At 44.5% G+C, this 20,434-nt stretch overlaps 1 protein-coding gene across 7 annotated transcripts in view; it reads right to left on the bottom strand.

Moving 5' to 3' along the window:
• Positions 1–20,434, bottom strand: part of LOC133628506 (mesoderm induction early response protein 3-like) — a 51,923-nt gene that overhangs the window by 17,598 nt on the left and 13,891 nt on the right. For 6 of the 7 annotated variants that reach the window (XM_062016759.1, XM_062016755.1, XM_062016758.1 and 3 more), the window contains exons 6-10: positions 19,884–19,969; positions 19,612–19,684; positions 2,696–2,838; positions 2,162–2,243; positions 96–190 (exon numbers count right to left, since the gene is read on the bottom strand). In XM_062016759.1, coding sequence (XP_061872743.1) covers positions 96–190; positions 2,162–2,243; positions 2,696–2,838; positions 19,612–19,684; positions 19,884–19,969 — 479 coding nt within the window. The remainder of the gene's footprint in view (positions 1–95; positions 191–2,161; positions 2,244–2,695; positions 2,839–19,611; positions 19,685–19,883; positions 19,970–20,434) is intronic. The other variant, XM_062016754.1, reaches the window with a different exon arrangement.

Below are 20,434 nucleotides of genomic sequence, written 5' to 3'. Positions count from 1 at the left end.
ACAGCATGACTTCTGTAAAATGCATTGCTTTTTTTTACAGATTTTTCAGCATCGTATCATCTACCAATTTTTCCATTTAACTGTAAAATACCAACCTTGTTTTTCTGTATGAGATGAAAGTCTTTTCCATAAATCAGAAGTGCATGTTCAAAGCTTCTGCATTCTTCTTCTGTCCATGCTGTCATCTCTTCTAGACAATTACAAAAGTATCATGATAAACTTATTTTCACTCATTAACCTTTTACAAAGAATAAAATTTTTGTGTTTCACTTATGCATGAATATCCAAAACACTCTAAAAGAAGAGTAGTTCAATTACTTAGACCTATGTTCTTTACTGTACAGATATCCTAGGTGAAATTTCATGTTCTTGTTTATAAAGACTCATAAGACTGATTTCTGAAATATTTTAGCTTAGAGGGCAAAGAACATTCAAAAGACTTGATTTATTATTTCTTAAGAAGTTTGTCATCAAAAATCCAAGATTTCATAACAACACCAAAATATCAGTGAGATTTTTTTCCTGAATATTTCTTCTTGTGTGAAATACAAAGAACAGTGTCTTTTGGAAAAAAAGAATAAAGGAACAACCCCTCTAAGATAAAAATGAATTTTAGTTTTACAAATTAAACAACAAGAAAAATCACTAAAAAAGAATAAGAATTTTAAAACAAAGAGGCTCAAACTATTTGAGTAGGTCAGTTTTGCCTCAAATATTGTTGCTTCCCCATCTTGATTATGGCTTTGTGTCTATATATAATAAAGGAGAGATATTTCATGCATCTTACCTTCATAACGGTGATCTGATCAGTTGTCATTTAAAGCCAATTGGGGAGGGGATGGGGAGACGGACAAAAACCCACAAACACATTTTGAAACATTTCTGGAAGCAAGACCTTGTTGCCCTAAGATGAAGGCCATTTTCTTTTTGTTTTTTGCAACCCATTCATTTTGTACTCCTTACTACAGAGTTCTCAAGCTTCTAAGAAGAAAAGAGCCTCATGTGAAGTTAATTATTTTGGATATGTGGATTTTTAACTCTCATCTTGAGAATAACAGTGAACTTCAGATCATAGCATAATGGTTTCTCTGAGACAGGCACTAATAGTATTATCATCCTTTACCATTTTTAATAGGGGTATAAATCCCATTTGACTTGGGGCAGAGTAAGGGGGTGAGTATTAGTTCTTGGGACAGAATTTGAGGTTCTGACCCACAAACAGATAGAAGTATTTTTTTATCCCAAAACAAGAATCTAGATCCTAGAATTGTGATGTTTAGGATTCAACCCTGCAACTGATACTTCCTTATCATTTAGCTCTACACAGTATCTTCTGGTATGAGAACTTTCTGAAGCACTGCTCTGATATTCCTTATTGTTCCTTTAAGCTTTACCTTAGATACTGCTTAGATTTCACAGCACCTAACTTGTGAACACTCAAATTCCCTTTAGATTCAGTTCCAAGTAGGGGATATCTGCCAGAATATCAACTTATACCAGGACTCATGGTCCATTTCTTCTTTATGCAAAACATATGTTAAAATACAGAACAAAGAACTGTCTTTGCTAAATTATAGAGTCTGATTTTTATTTTACGGAGTAATAAAGTCAAAAGACAAACAAGATGGAAGCTCGTTTTCTATTGTAAACTCAAGCAAAACTTCTCCATGCTCTGCCAAAGACCTATATAATTATACAGAAGGACCAATTGAGGGTTGAGATAGCATAATGTTAGCACAGTGATGAAGAGTGGGGCTCACTTATATTGTCAGCTATGTTCTCCTGATACTCATAAATATCATCAGATTATAACTGATCATGATCTCAAAAAGGTACTGTCATGTGTGAGTACTGCCTTATGGAAGCAAAGTCATGACTCTCCCCATCCTTATCCTCAGTCTGTGCTGTTCTTAAAATGGCAATGGAGAAATGAAGGGAAAAAAAGGTGTAAAAACTGATTGTGCAACATTTATAGAAGTTGCAAACTTCTTTAGCAGAAATTTCCATCTGGCTAACAGATTATACCTAATCTGTGCTCAAGACATCATGGAAAGGGATGTGCTCTTCAATCTGAATCTTACTCAAGGTTTTTCTATACAACTTTTAATTTATTTTTTTCCTCCAAACATATATTTCTTAAAAAGCAGGTACTCTCTCTTACCCTGAGATGCCTTTCCATTTGAGCAGTATCTCTCAGTTGCTTCTTTAACATTATGGCTACTTTTGAGAAGTTCATAAAGTGCCTATAAAAATAGAAGAAGTCTTTAGAAAGAAAAAGTTTGTAAATATCCAATCTGAACTTCTGAAACTAGTTTTTCAGTGAGCATATCTCATGTAAAAAAGAAGATTTATCTCTATACAGGATGAAAATTCAAAAATAGCCAAAAGCAAAACCATCCAAAAGTTGAGGCAAGGTTTCATTAAACAAATGTAAAACTTTATATGCAATTATTAGAAAAGATAGATTTGTCAAAAGCATGGCAATCAGAACCATCACAGATCACAGCACTGCCAACATTCAAATACCTGTAATTTTAAGCACGTGCTTTAAATTACAGATAAAGATCCTGACCCCAATAATAACTAATTTTAAAACCAATTTAATATTGCTGCCTTTGTAATACAAGACAAAGAAAGAGAATACATATTAATCATAAAGCAATGTGTCATAAATGGAACAGGATATAAAACATACTTGTTCATTGTCCCGTATATGCAGTCCTGGAATTCTGCCAATCATGTTTTCATTTCCTCTTCTTAAGGAGGTTTCAAAAAGGTATTCTTTAACTTTATTTTCTGAGATCACATCAGGTTTCCAAAGTAAATGATCTTCATTTTCTGTTAAAACAGAAATCCATTAGTACCAGGTGTGACATTTTTAAGGCTATAACATAAAAAGATATTTCACAAAGGACAGGAATACAGAAGTAATCAAAATGAAGCACTATCATGCCACTTTTAAATTGCAGCTCACTTTTTCCCCAAAAGCCTTAGTTAAGAGACAGACTTTGCAGTGTAGTATGGTGAAGAGTTTCAGGTTCCATGAGGATGAGAGATGGGACTGAACTCTCAGAATCTTTACAGAGAAGCAGCTTCTTGACAGCTAGATGATTGATCATCTTCATATAAACAAACTAGCAAAACCACTCAGTTTTATTCAGTTGTTTTCAACAAATAAGCTATAATTTACAGTAAAAGAGTGAATAATATTAATTTAATATTTCAAATATTACATAATTTTTAAAAAGTGGTAGCTAATTGGCCATTTTCAACTAAAATTTGCCAACACTTAGTAACAGAATGAAAATCTAGTTCTCAATGTGATAATTCCTTTTTCTGTTCACTAACAACCCAATGCTGTTAACAACTTGTACCTTCCATATTTTACAAGCAATCGGGATGTATAACCCTCTATAATATACTGAAATCACGTATGCACCTCTATAAGTAGCTTATTTGAAAGACAATATATTGGAAATATTCAAGAGTTGGCCTGAACCTTTGTCTATGCACACATTTAAATTCTAGATTAAATTATAAATCTTTTGCTCTGATCAATAGATTTGATTAACATTACACATAATGCTTCATGTACTCTCGACAATACAAAATTAGAGTTATCAAATTCTAATACAAGTGTCCTGGTTTAGGCCCATCAGGGAACAAAAGACCACAATTAGCCTCAAGTATGGAAGAGGCCAAGAGGCTGAGAATTGCCAAAGGGCAGGGAGAGCTTAATTGCTGCTTAAGGTTCAGGACAAAACAGACAAGGCTACTCAGCTTAGGGAAGAAAACAGAAAATAATTTATTGCAACACCAACTAAAACATAACCTTAAAACCCCAAAACATAACCAAAATAAAACAACACAGAGTAGTACAACAATGAAGAGTCTGACCAGCCCTTTAAGAACACCTTGCCACATCTCCCCTCTTCCCGGGCTCAGGGCCCTGATCCTGGTGTTTTTACCTCCTCCCCGCTGAATGGCTCAGGGGGGCAGGGAGTGGGGGTTTCAGTCAGTCTATTCCTGATAGCTTCTGCCATTTGTCCCTCTTCAGGACAGGTGGGCTCTGCACCCGTCCTCCCTGAAAGTCTGTGGGGTACCACACACACACACACACTGCCTGCATGGGCTGCTTCGATGTGCATTTATCCCAAAAGCTGCAGCTCCTCTCTGCCTCTTGTGTGGGGCTGCTCTGCGGCACGCAGGCTCTCCAGCATGGCCTGTGCCATGGCCGTCTCCCCACACAGTCCCTCGCCCATCCAGGCTCACTCACACGGAGCTGCTGGTAAGTCTCAGTCCTGCCATGGCCCTTCATGGATTGCAGGGGTACATCCTGCATTCTCGCCCTGGTTTGCAAAGGGGTCTCTGGTCTAGTGCTTCTCCTTTCTTCCTCCTTCTCTGACTGAAGGGTCTGCGTGGTCGCCTCCATCTTGTATCACTCTTACACCTCCTGCCAGCACTTCAAAATCCCATCCCTAAATAGTGATCACAGAGGCGCCAGATTGGCCCAGCCGGGCCGGAGGTGGGTGTGAACCCAGGAGCCAGGGGAGAGTCCAAAAACTCTTTAACAGGTCTTCACTGCAACCCCCTCCCCCTGTTACCAAGCAAAAGCTGCTCCTTGCTAAACCATGACAGCAAGCATAATGGCAGTTACATTAGAAGAGATAAAGAAGATTCTCAAATCTCTCAAAACTGCAGGAAAGAACACTAAGCTAAGGTGAGGAATAAAATTACATCTCCTTTGAAAGTTCTTTTACAGATAAGAACATGGAAAGCTTTCCAACAGACATGTTACACAGTAGAGCAGAACTGCCTTCTATCACGATTCCAGTAGTTGGGACTACATAACAGAAACAGAAGTCCTTGTTTGTCATCACAAGCTCTTTAGGGAGTACAGAATCCTCCACCCATACAGCCAGGTCCAATCTCTCCAAGCACTGCTGAAGCTCAGCTTCAACCTCCATTATGAGCAAAGACAACCCAGCACTTGATGGAGTCCATGCTTGATATTCTCAAGGGGAGCTCTTCAAACTCTTCCATCTGGGAGCTACCTCATTGCTAATGGCTATGCCAGTAGACAATACTCTCGCTGGTTCACTCTAGCACCAGCTCATTACAGGGAAAGTTGTCAGATGAACACCTTCCTGAATATCCTCTGGTTATTGGCCCTTCTCTAGTTCTCAGCCAAGATGTATAAACAGCAAAAGCACTATCCAGATAAATCTGGTTCTTAGTTCTCCATTTGGTACAAACAGTAAGCATCCTACTTGAATCTTAGAAAACAGGAAACTTCCTTACGTCTATTAAGCAACACAAGACACGTTCACTTGGTAATGCTTCCAGATCCATCCATACTAAACATTCTTCTTCTCTATTGCAAATGATCATTCTTCAAAAAGCAGATGGTAATGGTGACAAGACTCAATATACTTCGCTAGAATTATATTCCCATGAAATGTTACTTTGAACACAAATAACTTTCAGAAAAAAAAAAACAGAATGCCCTTCATTTATTAACATATCCTCCCAAACTTTTTCTTAATTTCAAAGCTATTCCACTCATGAGAAAATTTCTTTCAATATTTGCTTTTTTAATTCCATCGCTATATCATAGAATCATAGAATGATAGGGTTGGAAGCAACCTTTAGAGATCATCTAGTCCAACCCGTCTGCAGAAGAAGGTCTACCTAGATCAGGTCACACAAGAACGTGTCCAGGTGGGTCTTGAAGACCTCCAAGGACAGAGACTCCACAACCCCTCTGGGCAGCCTGTTCCACTGCTCCGTCACCCTCACAGTAAAATAGTTTTTTCTTATGTTTAAATGTAACTTTTTGTGTTCCAGCTTCATCCCATTACCCCTCATCCTGTTGCTAGTGTAGTGGGTCTGGGAGAGTAGTGACTTTCCACAGCAGCTAATGCAGTGCTGTGCTTCCTGTTGATATCAATATTATGACTATTGCTCACACAGCATCAGGGCTGTCCCTCCAGCATTCCTTCCTCCACCTTCACCAATAGCTGTGGGTGGGCATGATCTTGGGAGGGACCGTGGTCAGGACAGCTGACCCAGGCTGACCATGGAGATATTCCATACCATATGACATCAGCTCAGTAATATAAACTGGGGGAGAGGAGCCGGAAGGGGAGGCGAGATTCATTTCTGGCCTTCCAAAAGCAACCGCTACGCGTACCGAAGCCCTGCTTCTCGGGAGGTGGCTGGACATCACTGCTGATGGGAAGTAGAGAGTAACAGCTTTATCTGCTTTTGCTTTGCTTCCCGTGCATGCGGCTTTGCTGTTTCTTTAATAAACTGCTTTTATCTCAACCCACGAGACTCCCATCTTATTTTTCTCCCCTTCCCTGACTTGCTGAGGAGGTGGGGGATAAAGCGGTGTGGTGGGCACCTGGCATCCAGCCAGGCTCAAACTACCATAGCCCTTTTGGCGCCCAATGTGGGGCATGATAACAGCAGTTTTACATTAACTGCATTGCAATTACAGTAAGCCAATGAGTGCAAAGCTCCTGTGCTGGTCACGGAGCCTTGCTGTAATGCAGCTTATCCTACACTTTCTAATGTTTGGGAACATGATGCTACTAACACTGACTCTGTGCTGTGCTTTAACCTTGATAGCTTTGCTAAGTTGGCTATATGATTTTGTGAAAAGGATGAAAGGGCCTGGGAACATGATGGCCCAAATAATAATAGCGAGTCTCATTCTGTTACTAATGGAAACATGTTAAAATGCCACCTGAAGTGGTCAGTCCCTGGGTGGCAGGGTGTGTGGATGAATTTGGACAAATTCCTAGGACGGTTATCACCTCCTGTAACCTGGGATTTTACACCTGAACAGATAAAAAACCCTGCTTTACTGGCACGCCACCTGATAGAAGGGTGTCTTACCTACCCCAATGAGGCCCATCAGGTTCAGGCACTATATTGGGGCCTAGCCTCTGCCTACCGAGCTGCACTCCAGTCCTCTCAAAGAACTATGGTTGAAGTGGAAACTCAAACGGTACCTGAGACCACCATGGTTGAGTCAGTCGCAGTCCAGTCCTCTCAGAGAACTATGGCCGTGGTGGAAATTCAAACTGTATCTAAGACTACCATGGTTGAGTCAGGGAATCAACCAACCACAGTGGTTTCCCCAGTAGTGAAAAAGAAACAGTGGATAAGGAGGTTAAGTCCATATCATCAATTAGTAAGGGCAGAAGAGAAGGAAAAGGAAAGGTTACAAGAAGCAGCTGGTCCTTCAGTAAGGAGATCAGGAGAAGGAGTGAAAGAAATCAAAAAGGAAATGGAAACTACTTGGTCCCTCACCTCAACAGAACTTAGAGATATGCGAAAAGATTACAGTCGCCAGCCAGGTGAGCGGATTGATGCCTGGCTGCTCCGATGTTGGGATAATGGGGCTGACAGTCAGCAACTGGAAGGTAGAGAAGCCCAACAGCTAGGATCTCTTGCTAGGGACCGGGGAATTGATAGAGGCGTTGGAAAAAAGACCTCAATTTGTAGTCTCTGGAAACGGCTCCTCTCAAGTGTAAGGGCAAGATACCCATTCAAGGAAGATCTTGTAAATGCCCAAGGAAAGTGGACTAGAGCTGATGAAGGCATCCAATACCTAAGGGAATTAGCTGTGTTGGAAGTCATCTATGGTGATCTAGATAATGCCGAGGCCTCCACAGATCCAGACGATGTCCAGTGTACACGGGCCATGTTGAGAAAAGTGATTCAGAGTGCCCCAGCTACATATTCTAATATCTTGGCAATGGTGTATCACCCAGACATGGATATACCAACAGTGGAGAGGGTATCTTCTTGGTTACAGAACTATGAAGAGAGCCTCTGCACCTCCTCATCAGTGTGGGATGATGGTCTGACTGTCAGAACTGCCTCAAGAATTCGGTCATCCACTGTCCCGACCAGAGGAAAAGGAAGTCCCAGCCGCAGGAGTACACCATGAAATGAACTCTGGCTCTTTTTGCGTGGCCAAGGAGATGATATGAGGAAATGGGATGGTCAACCCACTTTTAAACTGGAAGTGCGTGTACGTGAACTAAGGGGGAAGACAGCTGTTAGAAAAGGACCACCCAAGGGGGCTGTCAGCATAGTAGCTGCCAAAACAAAAGAGGACAATCAATAATCTCCAAGACATAGAACTGCAACCACTTCCTTCGATGCCAATGAGGAGACTTCAGGTCTAAAATTGCAAGGATCAGATAGCAAATACTCTGATGAAGAACAGAAATAGAGGGTCCCTGCCTCCAGCCAGGAGGAGGAAAGGGATGACTGAATCTACTGGACTGTGTGGGTTCGATGGCCTGGCACATCAAACCCACAAAGGTATAAAGCCTTACTAGATACAGGGGCACAGTGTACATTGATGCCATCAAGGTATAGAGGCACAGATTCTGTCTGGATCTCTGGAGTCACAGGGGGATGTGAAGAATTATCTGTATTAGAGGCTGAAGTGAGCTTAACAGGGGCCAAATGGGAAAAACACCCCATTGTGACTGGTCCAGAGGCCCCTTGTATTCTTGGCATAGATTACCGCAGGAGAGGGTACTTCAAAGACCTCAAGGGGTATCGATGGGCTTTTGGTATAGCCACTGTAGATACAGAGAAAATCAAACAACTCTCTAGTTTACCTGGCCTCTCAGAAGACCCTTTTGTTGCGGGATTGCTGCAAGTTCAAGAGCAACAGGTACCAATTGCTACCAGGATGGTGCACCGGAGGCAATAACGCACGAACCGAGATTCCCTGGCTACCATCCGTGAGTTGATTCATCAACTGGAGGCTCAAGGAGTAATTAGCAAAACTCATTCCCCATTTAATAGTCCCATATGGCCTGTGAAAAAAATCTGATGGAGGGTGGAGGTTAACAGTAGGCTATCATGGCCTGAATAAAGTGATACCACCACTGAGTGCTGCTGTACCAGACATGTTAGAGCTCCAGTATGAACTGGAGTCAAAAGTAGCCAAGTGGTATGCTACGATTGACATCGCTAATGCATTTTTCTCAATTCCATTGGCAGCAGAGTGCAGACCACAATTCGCCTTCACGTGGAGAGGTGTCCAATATACCTGGAATCGATTGCCCCAGGGGTGGAAACATAGTTCTACTATTTATCATGGTCTAATCCAAACTGTGCTGGAAATGGGTGATGCCCCTGAACATTTACAGTACATCAATGACATAATTGTATGGGGCAACAAGGCAGAAGAAGTGTTTGAGAAAGGGAAAAGAATAATACAGATTCTCCTAAAAGCTGGTTTTGCTGTAAAAAGAAACAAAGTAAAGGGACCTGCACAAGAGATACAGTTTTTGGGCATAAAATGGCAAGATGGGTGTTGGCATATGCCTATGGATGTTGTGAACAAAATAGCGACTATGTCTCAACCAACCAATAAGAAAGAAACACAAGCTTTCCTGGGCCTTGTGGGATTCTGGAGGATGCATATCCCAGGTTATAGTCAGCTTGTGAGCCCTCTCTTTAGAGTAACCAGAAAGAAGAACTGTTTTGAGTGGGGCCTTGAGCAACAAGACTTTCCACAAATTAAATAGGAAATAGGTCGTGCAGTCGCCCTTGGGCCCATCCGTACAGGACCAGATGTGCAGAATATCCTCTACACTGCCGCTGGAGAGCATGGTCTCACCTGGAGCCTCTGGCAGGTGTCATGGTTTGACATGACAGCCTTTTCTGGTATGGGGGAAGGGGCTGCAAAGATGGCTCCTGCAAGAAGTTGCTCACAACTCTCCCCAGCTCAGAAAAGGCTCACTTCTGGGGCTGAGCCAATTAGACGCCTCCACGATCACTTTTTAAGAAAAAGCCGGAAGGGGAGGTGTCTTCCTCCATCTTCTTTTCTTTCTTCTGCCCCTTTTTCTCTTCTTCTGGCTGGTGGTGGTGCAAGGAGTAGGAACGGTGAGAGAAACAACCATGCGGACTCCAAGGTCAGTGATGAAAGGGAGGAGGTGTGCTGTAGCAGAGACTCCCCTGCATTCTATGGAGAGAACTGGTGAAGCTGAGATTTATTTTCATTTCTTTAAAGACCCCGAGCCAGGGACAGTGATTTTGGCCGGAGGAGGCCTTGTCCCGAAGGAGGGGTCCTTTATCACTATGGCCGGAGCAGGCCCTGTCCCGAGGAAGGGACCTTGCAAGTGCAGAAACTGCAACCGCGGTGAAGAATCCACGTCAGAGATATTCACCATGGACTGTGTCCCGTGGAAGGGAACCTGTATCGGCAGAAGCCGCAGCTGCTGGGAACAACCCACACCAGAGAAGTTTAAGGACTGTGTTCCGGGAGAAGAACCCCGTGTTGGAGCAGGGGAAGAATGCCAAGAGTCATCCTCATCTGAGAAGACAGAAGCGGCAGAGCCCATCTGTGAGAGACTGACCACATCCCCCACTCCCTGCCCCCCTGAGCCGTTGAGGGGGGAGGAGGTAGAGATATCGGGAGCAGTGAGCTGGGCCCGGGAAGAAAGGAGGGATGGGGGAGGGAGATCTTAAAGTGCTGGTTGTAATTTTCTCATCATCCTACTCCCTTTTTGCTTTTATTCTGTTCTGTTTCTTGTAGAATAAACTTTCCTACTTTCCTCTCTAAGTCGAGTACTAGAGTCTGTTTTGCCCAGAACCATAATTGGCAGCGAGCCCTCCCTGCCCTTGTCTCAATCCACAACAATCTTGCTTATCTTTTTACTCCCATTTCGCTGGGTCCTCTGCCATCTTAACGAGGGTAGGGGTGAATGGGGGCATCGAGCGAGAAACTGTCGTGGTGCTGTTGTGCTAGCTGGGCCAAACCACGACAGCAGGAAACATCTGGAGAAACCCAAGGTCGACCATTAGGGTTTTGGAGTCGAGGATATCGAGGATCAGAAGCCCACTACACCCCAACTGAAAAAGAAATACTAGCAGCATATGAGGGACTTTGAGCTGCTTCAGAAGTCATTGGCACAGAAGCTCATTTCCTCTTGGCACCACGTCTGTCTGTGCTACACTGGATGTTCAAAGGGAAAATCCCTTCTAGACAGCATGCAACCAGCTACATGGAGTAAGTGGATGGCATTGATTACACAACGATCTCAGCTGGGGAAATCTAATCGCCCAGGAATCCTGGAAGAGATCATGGACTGGCCAGAAGGCACAGAATTTGGAGCATTGCCTGAGGAAGTAGCTCGTACCCAAGAGGCACCACCATATAATGACCTATCAGAAGATGAGCGGCATTATGCTTTGTTTACTGATGGATCCTGCCGCGTGGTAGGAAATCATCGTAAGTGGAAAGCTGCTGTGTGGAGTCCCACACGACGAGTTGTTGAGGCCACTGAAGGAGAAGGTGAGTCGAGTCAGTTTGCTGAAGTGAAAGCCATCCAACTAGATCCAAAGATTGCAGAACGAGAGACGTGGCCAGTACTCTATCTTTATACTGACTCCCGGATGGTGGCTAATGCTCTATGGGGATGGCTACAGCAATGGAAGAAGACCAACTGGCAGCGCAAGGGTAAACCCATCTGGGCTGCTGCATTATGGCAAGACATTGCTGCTCGGGTGGAAAACATGACTCTGAAAGTATGTCATATAGATGCTCACGTGCCAAAAAGCCGTGCCACTGAAGAACAATGGAACAACCAACAGGTAGACAAAGCTGCCAAAATTGAAGTAGCTCAGGTAGACCTAGACTGGGAGCGTAAAGGTGAGCTATTTATAGCTCGATGGGGCCATGAAACATCAGGACATCTGGGAAGAGATGCAACATATAGATGGGCTCGTGATCGAGGGGTGGACTTAACCATGGAAGCCATTACACAGGTCACCCATGAATGTGAAACGTGTGCCGCAATCAAGCGAGCCACACGAATCAAGTCTCCCTGGAACAAAGGCCGATGGCTGGGTTTTCAATATGGTGAGGCCTGGCAAATTGACTATGTTGGACTGCTACCACGAACACATCAAGGCAAGCGTTGTATACTCACCATGGTGGAAGCAACTACCGGTTGGTTGGAAACATACCCTGTAAACCATGCCACTGCCCGAAATACTATCTTGGGTCTTGAAAGGCAAGTTTTGTGGCGACATGGTACTCCAGAAAGAATTGAATCAGACAATGGGACTCATTTTCAAAATAATCTCATAAACTCCTGGGCAAAGAAACATGGCATTGAGTGGATATACTACATCCCCTATAATCCACAAGCCTCTGGAAAGATTGAAAGATATAACGGATTACTAAAGACCATGTTGAGAGCACTGGGCAATGGGGCATGGAAGCAGTGGGATAAAAATTTAGCAGAAGCCACTTGGCTGGTTAACAGCAGAGGTTCAACTAACCCTCCTGGTCCTGCCCAAACAAAACCCCTACGTACTATGGGAGGAGATAAGGTCCCTGTAGTGCACCCAGGGAAATGGCTGGGGAAGGCAGTATGGGTTGCACCTCCCATGGGAAAGGGCAAACCCATTTGTGGGATTGTCTTTGCTCAAGGGCCTGGGTGTACTTGGTGGGTGATGAGAAAGGATGGGGAAACTCGATGTGTACCTCAAGGAGACTTAACCTTGGGGGAAAAATAACCTGTTATATGAGTTATCTGTTGTAGGCGATGAGGTATGAACTTCGCAAGAAAAACCGGACAAGTGGACAAACCAAGCCAGTGCTGGTGCCCAACACTTAACACACTGTTTCCCCTGGCCTGGATATCCATATTGATAGATGAGACAGAAGTTAGGGCCTGCTTCAGTGAACATCTACAGAGGATGAAAGATATAAGAATGTTTTTTGCTTGTTCGATGCAAGATGGAATACAAGAATGATGTTTGTCTGTTGAAGAGTGGGGGTACTCGTTAATGAGAGTATATAAGAATGTATATGGGTTGTTAAGATGGTGTGTCTGAGCATGACATAAATGGTATGAAATAAGGGGTGGAAACTGTAGCGGGTCTAGGCTGGTAGTGACTTTCCACAGCAGCTCTTGCAGTGCTGTGCTTCCTGTTGATATCAATATTATGACTATTGCTCACACGGCATCAGGGCTGTCCCTCCAGCATTCCTTCGCCCACCTTCACCAATAGCTGTGGGTAGGCATGATCTTGGGAGGGACCATGGTCAGGACAGCTGACCCAGGCTGACCAAGGAGATATTCCATACCATATGACGTCAGCTCAGTAATATAAACTGGGGGAGAGGAGCCGGAAGGGGAGGCAAGATTTGTTTCTGGCCTTCCAAAAGCAACCGCTACGCATACTGAAGCCCTGCTTCTCGGGAGGTGGCCAGACATCACTGCTGATGGGAAGTAGAGAGTAACAGCTTTATCTGCTTTTGCTTTGCTTCCCGCGCACAGGGCTTTGCTGTTTCTTTATTAAACTGCTTTTATCTCAACCCACGAGATTCCCATCTTATTTTTCTCCCCTTCCCTGGCTTGCTGAGGAGGTGGGGGACAGAACGGTGTGGTGGGCACCTGGCATCCAGCCAGGCTCAAACTACCACAGCTAGATACAACAGAAAAAAAATAATAAAAAAAAAAGAGATGTCTCAACCTCCTGACATCCAACATTTACATACTTGTAAATATCAGCAACCAGAGGGGATTTAAATGAGGTACAACCATTACTGCCCTTTAATTGGCAGGACGTACAGTAGAGGCAAGGCTCGTTTATTTGTGGCTGAGCTGCTGATTGAAGTAATCCAGGGGTTCCTGGAGCATGGGGAGCAGAGAAGGGAGGAGATCTGTCAGCTCTCGCAAGGGGGACAGTCTGGCCGCAAGGCAGAGCCGCAGCAACTGCAGGGGATTTAAACGTTCCCCAGGGAGCGTGAGCAATCAGGAGCACGGCAAACAGGGCCTGGCACAGCAACCAGATGTGGTGCGGTAGTTTGCACGCAGGCAGGGCGAGCAGAGAGGACGGGCAAGGAACAACCCCACAGCCCACGCCGTCAGAAAAGTGCTCCTGTCTCAAGCTAACAAGATGGTGGACACTCACCTGAGGACTACAGCCAAGGCTCAGATAGACAACACCCTGGTGAAGATTTATGCATCCACCCAGAGACGGTTAGCAAAGATGCTTCAATCCAGGTGGGGGGCAGGGAGTGTTTAGGACTTTTAGGGACCGATGCTGCTGAGGTATGTATGTGTCATAGGTGCCCTCAAGTTCAAGAACTGCAGCGCCTGGTGAAAGAGCTGCAGGAAACTGAGTAGACTGTGTAGTATTAGAGGGGCAGAGGTGGAGATAGACAGAGGCTTCCACAATCATTTACAGGCCTCCAGTGAATCCAATACGCCTTGGATCCTGGTAACAAAAGAAAGTAGGACTTGCCTTCATAACCCAGAGTGCCAACTACAAATAAGTATGAGGCACTGGCAATGAGAGACGTGGAAGAGCAAACAATTCGCCATCAGTTGCTCCACCAGCAACAGGTAATGGGCACCACAGAAAAAAGCAACAGGTGCTTGTTGTGTGTGACTCATTGCTAAGAGGCACTTAAAGAACCATCTGTCAATCACACAAGGAGTCATGAGAGGTGTGCTGCCTGCCAGGAGCCAAGGTCAGCAATGTGGCTGAGAGTACGACAGCTCATCAAGGATGCAACCTACGATCCCCTACTCCTCTTATATGTGGGGATGAATGATGTCATGAGAAATGATATCTCCAGAAACAAAATAGGATTTTAAAACCTTGGGGGAGCAAGTAAAGGGTAGGGGGACATGAGTTATTTTCTCTTCCATCTTGTCCACCAGAGGTAAAAGGGATGTCACCAATGAAAAAACTGGGAAAGTTAACTCCTGGTTAAGAGACTGGTGCCGGCAGGAAGGTTTCAAGTTTTATGACAACGGATCCTTCTTTGGGAAATATAGCTTAATAGGACAGGATGGGATTCATCTCTCCCATAAGGGCATAGGAATACTTGTGAATAGGCTAACCAACTTTAACTGAAGGACTTGGGGGGGTGAGGGGAGAAGTAACATAGAACAAGCCCTCCTATCTATCAAGGAAAAAGAGCAGGGGAGGAAACGCAATAAGTGCCCCATATCCACACTTCATGTTGAGATGCGGAAGGCTGATCACCCTGAGGGAGAGCCAAACCGGGGAGGATCCTCCTGCATCTGTCCAGGGAAACCTGAGTGTTTGAGGAAGCCCCTGCGTTGCCTCTACACCAACACAGGCAGCCTGGGGAATAAGCAGGAGGAGCTGCAGATGTGGGTGCGGATGCGGGGCTATGACCTCATTGCAGTCACAGAGACGTAGTGGGACAACTCCCATGACTGGAGCACAGCCATGGAGGGCTATGTTTTGTTTAGGAAGGACAGGCTGACAAGGCGTGGAGGTGGAGTTGCTCTCTATGTGAGGGAGCAATTAATGTGTACTGAACTGTGTCTGGGTGGGGATGAGGGGCAGCTTGAGTGCTTATGGGTAAAGATTAATGGACAGGGCAAGGCAGGTGATATTGTTGCAGGAGTCTGCTACAGGCCACCTGATCAGGAGGAGGAAGTGGATGAGGCCTTCTACGAACAGCTGAGAGCTGCCTCACGATCACAATCCCTGGTCCTCATGGGGGACTTCAACCACCCTGATATTTGCTGGCAAATCCATACAGCCAAGCGCATGCAGTCCAGGAGGTTCCTACAGATTGTTGACGACAACTTCCTGTCACAGGTGATTGAGGAACCAACAAGGAGGGGTGTGCTGCTGGACCTTGTGCTGACTAATAAGGAGGGTGTGGTTGGGGATGTGAAGGTTGGAGGCAAACTTGGCTGCAGTGAAAATGAGATGATACAGTTCAAGATCCTGTGTGGAAGAGGCACGACACAAAGCAGGATGGAGATCATGAATTTCAGGTGAGCTGAATTTGACTTCTTCAAAGACCTATTTGGATAGATCTCATGCGATAAGATTCTAGAACACAGAAGTGCCCAAGAGAGCTGGTCAATCTTCAAGCACCACTTCCTCCAAGCCCAGGATCAGTGTGTCCCAACATGTAAGAAAGCAAGAAAAGGGGGTAGGAGGCCTCCATGGATGAGCAAGGATCTGCTGGGACAACTCAGGCAGAAAGCAGCCATCCATGATAGGTGGAAACGGGCTGACTTCTTGTGAAGAGTATAGGAACAGTGACAGAGCATGCAGAGGTTCAACTAGGAAGGCTAGAGTCCTTCTAGAATTAAATCTAGCCAGGAAAGCGAGGACTTTTTGTGTTCCAGCTTCATCCCATTAACCCTTGTCGTGTTGGTAGATACCATAGAAAAAGGGATGTCCCAACCTCCTGACATGCACCATTTAGATATTTGTAAATATTAATAAGATACAGGCCCCTCAGTCTTCTCCTTTCTAGACTAAACAGCCTCAGTTCCTGCAGCCTCTGTTTGTACGAAATATGTTCCAGTCCACTGATCCTCTTGGTGGCCCTCCGCTGGACTCTCTCCAAAAGTCCTCTGTCCCTCTTGAGCTGAGCAGCCCAAAACTAGACAGTACTCCAGATGAGACCTCACCAGGGCAGAGTAGAAGGGGAGAAGAACCTCCCTTGACCTACTGGCCACACTCTTCTTGAAGCATCCCAGGATGCCATTGGCCTTCTTGGCCACAAGGGCACATTGCTGGCTCATATTTAGCTTATTATCAATCAGGACTCCCAGGTCTCTCTCTGCAGAGCTGCTCTTCAGCAGTTCGACCCCCAGCCTGCACTGGTGTGTGGGGTTGTTCCTTCCCAGATGCAGGACTCTGCACTTGTCCTTGTTGAACCTCATGAGCTTCCTCTCTGCCCAACTCTCAAGCCGGTCGAGATCCTGCTGAATGGCAGCACAGCCTTCTGGGGAATGAGACAGTCCTCCCAGTTTGGTGTCACCAGCGAACTTGCTAAGGATACACTCTGTCCCTTCATCCAGGTCGTTGATGAAGATGTTGAACAAGACTGGCAGCAGAACCGATCCCTGTGGAACTCCACTGACCACAGGCCTCCAACTCCATTCTGTGCCACTGATCACCATCCTCTGGGCTCTGTCATTCAGCCAGCTCTCGATCGACCTCACTGTCCACTCATCCAAACCACACTGCCTTAGCTTTCTGATGAGGATGTTATGGGAAACAGTATCAGAAAGCCTTGCTGACGTTAAGGTAGATGACATCTGCTGCATTTTTCTCATCTAGTCAGCCGGTTATGCACTCATAGAAGGATATCAGGTTGGTCAAACAGGACTTCCCCTTGGTGAAGCCATCTTGACTCCCCGTGACAACCAACTTTTCCTTCGTATATTTAGTGACGACATTCAGGATAAGTTGTTCCATCACCTTTCCAGGGATGGAGGTGAGGCTGACAGGCCTGTAGTTTACCAGGTTATCCTTCCTGCCCTTTTTGAAGACTGGAGTGACAATGGCCTTTCTCCAGTCTTCAGGCACCTCGCCTGTCCTCCATTATTGTTCAAAAATGATGGAGAGAGGCTTAGCAATCACATCAGTCAGCTCTCTCAGCACTCTAAGATGCATCCCATCAGGACCCATTGACTTATGAGCCTTAAGCTTGGCCAACAAAGTCTTTAACCTCTTCCTCTTCCACCCAGGGCACGTCCTCTGCTGTCCTGGCCATCCTACTATCTTTGCTGGACTAGGCTTCCCGAGGGCCGGCCTTGATCATAAAGAGTGAGGAAGGCATTCAGTACTTCGACCTTTTCTGCATCCTCAGACACCAGGGCACCCTCTGTGGTTAGTAGCGGGCCCACATTCCCCTTCTACCGCTGATGTACTTGAAAAACACCCTATTACTGTCCTTAACTTCCCTGGATAAATTTAATTCTAGAAGGACTCTAGCCTTCCTAGTTGAACCTCTGCATGCTCTGTCTCTGTTCCTATACTCTTCACAAGAAGTCAGCCCGTTTCCACCTATCATGGATGGCTGCTTTCTGCCTGAGTTGTCCCAGCAGATCCTTGCTCATCCATGGAGGCCTCCTACCTCCTTTTCCTGCTTTCTTACATGTTGGGACACACTGATCCTGGGCTTGGAGGAAGTGGTGCTTGAAGATTGACCAGCTCTCATTGGCACTTCTATGTCCTAGATTTTAATCCCATGAGATCTATCCAAACAGGTCTTTGAAGAGGCCAAAGTCAGCTTGCCTGAAATCCAGGGTCATAGTCCTGATTTGTGTGCTGCCTCTTCCACACAGGATCTTGAACTGTATCATCTCATTTTCACTGCAGCCAAGTTTGCCTCCAACCTTCACATCCCCAACCACACCCTCCTTATTAGTCAGCACAAGGTCCAGCAGCACACCCCTCCTTGTTGGTTCCTCAATCACCTGTGACAGGAAGTTGTCGTCAACAATCTGTAGGAACCTCCTGGACTGCATGCGCTTGGCTGTATGGATTTGCCAGCAAATATCAGGGTGGTTGAAGTCCCCCATGAGGACCAGGGATTGTGATCGTGAGGCAGCTCTCAGCTGTTCGTAGAAGGCCTCATCCACTTCCTCCTCCTGATCAGGTGGCCTGTAGCAGACTCCTGCAACAATATCACCTGCCTTGCCCTGTCCATTAATCTTTACCCATAAGCACTCAAGCTGCCCCTCATCCCCACCCAGACACAGTTCAGTACACATTAATTGCTCCCTCACATAGAGAGCAACTCCACCTCCACGCCTTGTCAGCCTGTCCTTCCTAAACAAAACATAGCCCTCCATGGCTGTGCTCCAGTCATGGGAGTTGTCCCACTACGTCTCTGTGACTGCAATGAGGTCATAGCCCCGCATCCGCACCCACATCTGCAGCTCCTCCTGCTTATTCCCCAGGCTGCCTGTGTTGGTGTAGAGGCAACGCAGGGGCTTCCTCAAACACTCAGGTTTCCCTGGACAGATGCAGGAGGATCCTCCCCGGTTTGGCTCTCCCTCAGGGTGGTTAGCATCTCACGAAGTGTGGATGCAGGGCACTTATCATGGCATTCCACGTTCTGCCCTGTTTTCCTGCTAGAGAAGACAGCTTGTTCTATGTTACTTTTCCCCCCAACCTCCCCAAGTCCCTTAGTGCTATACTTTTCTCATAGTGAAGGTTATTAAATAGAGTTTTATTTGGTATCTTTAGAAAAGTGGGGTTTTTTTCTACTCTAGAACATTTGCAGTTTTGAATACATGGTATTTTTTAAATTTAAGTTACGTATTATGTTATTTCTGTGTAAAAGCGAACGTGTACCAGTACCTACATTATCTACTCCTGCTATGGAAATTTAAAATAGTTTATTGTTTTGTTTTTCATATCCATTTTGTAATCCACATTGTTTTGCTTGCCAAAAAACAAGCAAAGAAAAATACTGTTTGAAGATTACCAATGTATAGTAAGTTATATCCTCATAGCCCAATTACAGTACTCTAATGAAAACACTTCCTTCTTGACCCACAGTTTGTTGCCTCCTAATATTACATTTCAGAATTAACAATGTAATCCACCCTACTGTGTTTTCTTAAACATCTCCTCTTAAAGTTGCAGAATCGTGGTTCTGAGAGATAATTATGTGGTTGTGTTACTTCAGTTGATTAAGGTTTGTTTGAAGTCTCAGACTTTAAATCATTGAATTTCTCTTATAAATTTAAATAACATTTTTCCATCAACTGCTATGCATAAACATGAGATAAAAAGTAAAACAGAAGAACTCACCCTTTTCATTACCACTGTGTCTGCCAAGGTAAGGTGGAATTTCAGCTTGATACTGTGAACCAATCATTATTTCCTGAAGATGTAAAAAAAAAAAAAAATCAAAAAAACCCACCATCACAAGAGAAAGGTGTTAGCTTAATATTTTGTGCATGGAGGCATTTTGCAGAGAATTCCAGAGTTAAGGTACTATTTTAGACATGTACTATAAATGTTAATACATTTTTCTTAATAGTAAATTTTTCCTTAACTGTTTTTAAAGGTATAGTTATTACCTTTCTTAAATCTTCAGATGAATTGCCACTGTCTGCCTCTATGTCTTCACCATCTGATTCCTTATCTTCATCAAATGTAGTGTTTGCTTCAGATACAAAGAAGTTTGGTTTTAGCTAGGAAGAATTTTCTATTCAAACACAGAACTACAAGATATCCTTTACTTTTGAAAAAAGTCCCTGCTTTTATTCTAGGAGACACTCATCATGAGTGTGTTGATCTATATTTCTACCAAACTAGCATGAAGTCAGAAAGCACTGGTACTTGTATATTGCAGAACTGAAACATTTATCATCACTGCAACTGAGACAGTCTACTATATTCCTAACAGTCAAAAAGAAACATTTCTTCATAATTTTTCTTCAATAAAGGCTTATACCTTATAGAAAAGATATGAGAAAACCAGAAAACTTCTAGGGCTATGACTTAGCCCCCAGGTTAATCACAAAGAAAGTAAAGTTGAAGGCAAATCTTTATTACCTACTAAAGCCTTTCATCAGAAGTTCAAATTGAAAGTTATCTTTGAGAAATGGACAGGGATCAGAAAAAAAAA

Source organism: Colius striatus, chromosome W (genome assembly GCF_028858725.1).
Source record: "Colius striatus isolate bColStr4 chromosome W, bColStr4.1.hap1, whole genome shotgun sequence".
In the NCBI taxonomy this organism is placed as follows: domain Eukaryota; kingdom Metazoa; phylum Chordata; class Aves; order Coliiformes; family Coliidae; genus Colius; species Colius striatus.
Note: the sequence above shows the minus strand (reverse complement) of the source record. Positions and strands in the feature narration are given on the sequence as shown.